We start from the raw sequence: 4,492 nt of genomic DNA, 5'->3' as shown, positions 1-4,492 counted from the left end.
CATGTAGCGTCCATCTTCTTCCAGCTCATTGGCCAGGTTATCAAAGTAAACTTTCACTTGCTGAGCCTGTGGAGTGGAGCTGTTCCCGCGGAGCAGCTGAGCGAGCATGGACACCAGTCCCGTGGTACACCAACACAACACAACACACACCGACCACCAACCACCACAGCACACACACACCACACCACACCGTTATGGGCTGAAATCTCAGTCCCTCCTATACAACACATTCAGCATGCACGGTCAGCCTTGCCAGTAAACCTGCGTACCCCTAAATATGTTTGTTTGTTTGTTTGTTTGTTTGTTTGCCTAAAAAAGGAGGACATGGGTGGACATTTTCTGCAGGACATTCATGATCATGTGAATTTTCTTCCGTGGTACTTTTTCTCTGACAATCATGATGCTTATTGGAATGAACATTCTTAGAAAAGACACAGCTCCTATCAGGTTGCATTGCTAAACTATTACCATCTATATACTAAGAGCTATCTCTCTCGCTGCATCAACTATCAGCTGTTTTATGACAGGACAGCAACAGACATGTAGTGTTACATGTACTGTGTATCGGGCTCACCTTGTACTCGGCTGTCAGTCTGGGTGCTGCTGTCTTTCGTATCTCGACCTGGCCTCGACTGGCCCGGATCGGCTCGGTTCCGTATGTCGCTTCCTTCCATTCAGCCGTCAGCTAGAGATATAATATGTCGTCCCGGCTTCCAATAACAGAAGAGCAAGTGGCAAGAGTTCAACCAGAATTAGTATTAACCTGCGACAGAGTGTCAAGGTGGACAGGTGGAGGGGCTTCTTCCGGTCTGTGCTTTCAAAACAAAAGCCTGACGAACGAACCAAATATGTTATTTGGGAAATAAACTAATACAAGCTGTCTTTGCAGAAGAATGTGCAACATTTATGAAAGAAAATACACCCGTGTTTTCTTCTGTGTGTTACCATTTCACATTATCTTTCTATGACTACTTACGATTGTTACAAGTAACGTTAACAAAACTTAAAGCTCTTAACTTACAGCTTACGTTAGTTAACGTTAAAGTTACCTTCTGAGTTAGCAGCTTAGAGAAACTCAGACCTTGATAACACGTAAGAAAGCTACACTTATTAACTTAAATCTAATATGTATAAGTTATTCCATGCAGTCTGGTATTATTCATACGCTGCCCATTTATTGTTAATATCTTACTTTAAGAGAGAATCGGACTTACCGCTGTTCCTATCGCAGCTAACGGGTTGTAGCTTGACAGTTCCGGGTTACTTCCTCAATAACCTCTGACGCAACAAAGTGGGCGTAGTGACAAGTATTGATTCAATATCCATTTTGTTCCACTAGGTGACAGCACACTACTGTGACATAGAATCAGATAGCTACTGCTTTACCCTATAAAGAATTAGCCACTTCAGTATAAAACCTAAAATTAAATGCAATGAGGAGAATCATTCAAACATTCAAATAACAAATATGACATAATTAAAGTCTAATGTACTGGCAAGGACTATTTACACAATAAGAATGCATTAATAAGGTACTTCAGTACAGAATATGTATTATATGGAAACAAGCAGAGCTTGGAGTTGTTTATTTCTTTACAGAAACATGTCATCCCATAGCTAAATATAAAAAAGCAAAATAACATGTCACAGTTATGTAACAAAAAAAGTCATACAAATCCCAAAATTGTAATGCTGATCGCCTCAAAGTAAACCATTAGGCTATGAGCGGAATTCAAACCAAATTACCAGCAGTTTCATGAACTTGTCCAATGTAAATAAGAGCTTAACAAAGCACAATAAAAATATATATTTTTTATCTTATTACAGTGAGCAAAACAATCTTATTTTTCCAGTTTGCTTTTTATATAAAACAAGAAGAAAACTGTAAACCTGCTCATCATTCCACTAAAGCAGTAACAGCCACAGAAACCTAACCTCAATGCACCAAAAATGTTTTGTAACCTGAATGAAACTGTGCTTTTATAATAAACAGAGATCCAAGTTCAAACCCAATTAAAATGGTTCTTTCAAGCATCCGAGTGCCTCGTGAAATAGAAACCTAACGGAGGAAACAGAAACTGATCTCACCAGTGTTGCTGCCAGCTGACCCGGTCAATAACACTCTTGTCTCTCGATCTACTCTGTAACATTTTCTTACAATGCCTGGTGACGCAGCAGAAAGAAAAAAAAACTAGGACAGGCAGGGCAGGCGTTTTTTGGTCATCATGAGCCCGAGCAAACATAATATTAAAACAAAACGTCTCACATCTTTTTACAGAGCATTTCAAAGTGTTCACATTGCTTTAGCTTGCTGTGTCTTCAGTGCATTTTCACTGCAATCTGCAGGAAAAACGGACAGAAAATGTGATGAGAAGGACTCCTCTTGGTCTTAATGAGTTTGCCATGTTGCCCGTGTGTTTCTTTAAACGTATGCCAAACCGATGCAAACAGTCACCTCGGATCAGTTTATTAAAAGGTCCCAGTGTCATAAGGGAAATAGGTTATTCTTTAAATATAAAGCGTCTGCTGTAACATACCACCTACCTTGGATACACTTTACAACTTTTACACTTGCAAGAAATGAAGGACGCTGCTAGTGATGTAACAGTGCATGAAATGTTCACTGTTGCTTTTGTAAAACCTCAAGCGCAACATTGTCTAGTCTTCCCTTCCACAGCACGTTAGATAATTAAACTATTAGTGTTCTAGTGAATATGAAGCCAAACCATATGTACTTTCTTAAAGTGCTTTAGAGCAAAACATTTAAGTCAGGCAGAATGAGTATACCGAAAGAAAACATAAAATGGGAAATAATATACATCCCACAATCGTTTTGAACTTCCAAAATGTACAAAATACCAGCAAGAAGATTTTAAAAAAACCAACCAAGTGACCCATAACATCACATAGGATCTGGATCAACTGTCTCCACTGAATGGGACTCAATAGCTTAAACAGTAACATTGAATATAAAAGTTTAAGACTACTACTAGAGCTACTTTTGCCTGAACATCAAGACTGCAAATTGAAAATGACAGAAAAGGATAGTAGAAGTAATTCAAGGATGTGTTTCAGTACAGTGGTATTAGTGTCCTGGCCAGTGTTATCAAGTCAGTTATCTAACCTCTTTTAACAAAACACCTCTTTCAGTTCCCTAACAAAGACACAGACTGTTCTTTGAACTAGTTTCATATTCATTCCAGGTTTCTGGTCTCCCATATTAACCTTTCCAGAAATAAAAGGAGGACGTGTCAGGATGTGTAAGCGCTGGCCGAGGAAACAAACAAAAATTCAAGTATACATACAGCATGTAAAGAATACGATGCAGTGCGGCAGGAAAAGGCGTCAGGACTTTGACGAGTGACTCCACAGGAATTGGCCAAAGTGCTGATTTCAGATCCACGGATAGTGCAGCTTAGATTCCAGTCCGACATCTTGTGAATGATGCTGCGTATGTGTCCACATGTGCCTCAGTGAATATGTTATTAGACATTTCAAAAAAGGGCTTAGGAATGTGATCAGAACTGATATTTTAGGAGCGGTGACCCGCTGCTACACTCGGAACACAACCACATCCACTTGGTCAGAATATAGTTTGTAAAAATAAAATAAAAATAAAAGCCCACAAGAGTACCACTCAGTTCTTAAAGGCCCCGCAGCGGCTAGCTTTGCTGATAAACTCCTTGAGCATTCCTCCATCCACCTGCCAGAAGGCCCCGGTCTGAGTCACCTGAGTCAGATGGTTTACGCAGAACCTGAAACAAAACACTTCCAGGTCCTAGAAAAAGACAAATATTATGAAAAAGGATTGGAATACACAGAATATAATGTGGTGTAACCGAACAGATCAGAGCAGAATAAAACACAACACTGACACGATCCCTCTGGAGAAAACAATGCTGCAGCAGCAACATACACAAGCCAGTACAGTGTATGGGGCTATTTCTAGAACCCTGTAGTTCTCTGTGTGTACACTGTGTGTCACTCTACTCTGTGATCAACAGAAGGAACTTTAAATCAACACGGAGGGGAAAACCTTTGATTGTCTTGCCAAGAAAAATACTACTGTGATGTATCTGAAAAGGGTTTGGCTTCATGGAGAATTTGTTGACTGCAGAAATAAAAAAAAGTTAGACTACACTGTGTTACACTCCACACAATCAGCAGCCCCTCATTTGCTTTTTACTAGAATTACTAGGAGTCCCCAGGTAACACTAGTCCCATGCAAATAGAGCTTTAGCTGCTATTGTAAAGAATAATCTGTACAAGTAGGACGAACCACCATAATAAACCATTTACACCTTCACCCTGGAATTACAGTATTGCGATGTGCAGTACGTGTGTGCATACTGTACCTCGGCGTCGTATCGTATGGCAGCAGACAGCAGTGTGAAGGCGTTTTCGACAGTGATTCCTCTCTTGATGATCTGCTGACACAGACGCTTCAGGCGGTTTTCACAGTAAGAGGTGGCCAGGTCCAGCAGGCCTGCAG

General features: G+C 40.3%; 2 protein-coding genes across 4 annotated transcripts in view; both read right to left on the bottom strand.

The window, feature by feature from the left end:
• The window catches only part of cdadc1 (cytidine and dCMP deaminase domain containing 1), a gene marked incomplete in the record, with an annotated part of 7,300 nt that extends 6,498 nt beyond the window's left edge, over window positions 1-802 (bottom strand). Inside the window, 1 exon segment of the mRNA XM_035678009.1 lies at window positions 575-802. Coding sequence (XP_035533902.1) covers window positions 575-674 — 100 coding nt within the window.
• A 768-nt stretch (window positions 803-1,570) lies between these two features.
• LOC118340049 (RCC1 and BTB domain-containing protein 1-like) overlaps window positions 1,571-4,492 on the bottom strand; it is a 9,842-nt gene continuing 6,920 nt past the window's right edge. For 2 of the 3 annotated variants that reach the window (XM_035677898.1, XM_035677896.1), the window contains 2 exons: window positions 4,356-4,486; window positions 3,638-3,778 (listed from right to left, as the gene is read on the bottom strand). In XM_035677898.1, the coding sequence (XP_035533791.1) occupies window positions 3,638-3,778; window positions 4,356-4,486 (272 nt within the window). Of the gene's footprint in view, window positions 3,779-4,355; window positions 4,487-4,492 lie in introns of all 3 variants that reach the window. The other variant, XM_035677897.1, reaches the window with a different exon arrangement.

The sequence above is a fragment of the Morone saxatilis genome, unplaced genomic scaffold (assembly GCF_004916995.1).
Source record: "Morone saxatilis isolate NCDOM2014 unplaced genomic scaffold, NCSU_SB_2.0 Contig6, whole genome shotgun sequence".
Taxonomy (NCBI): domain Eukaryota; kingdom Metazoa; phylum Chordata; class Actinopteri; family Moronidae; genus Morone; species Morone saxatilis.
Note: the sequence above shows the minus strand (reverse complement) of the source record. Positions and strands in the feature narration are given on the sequence as shown.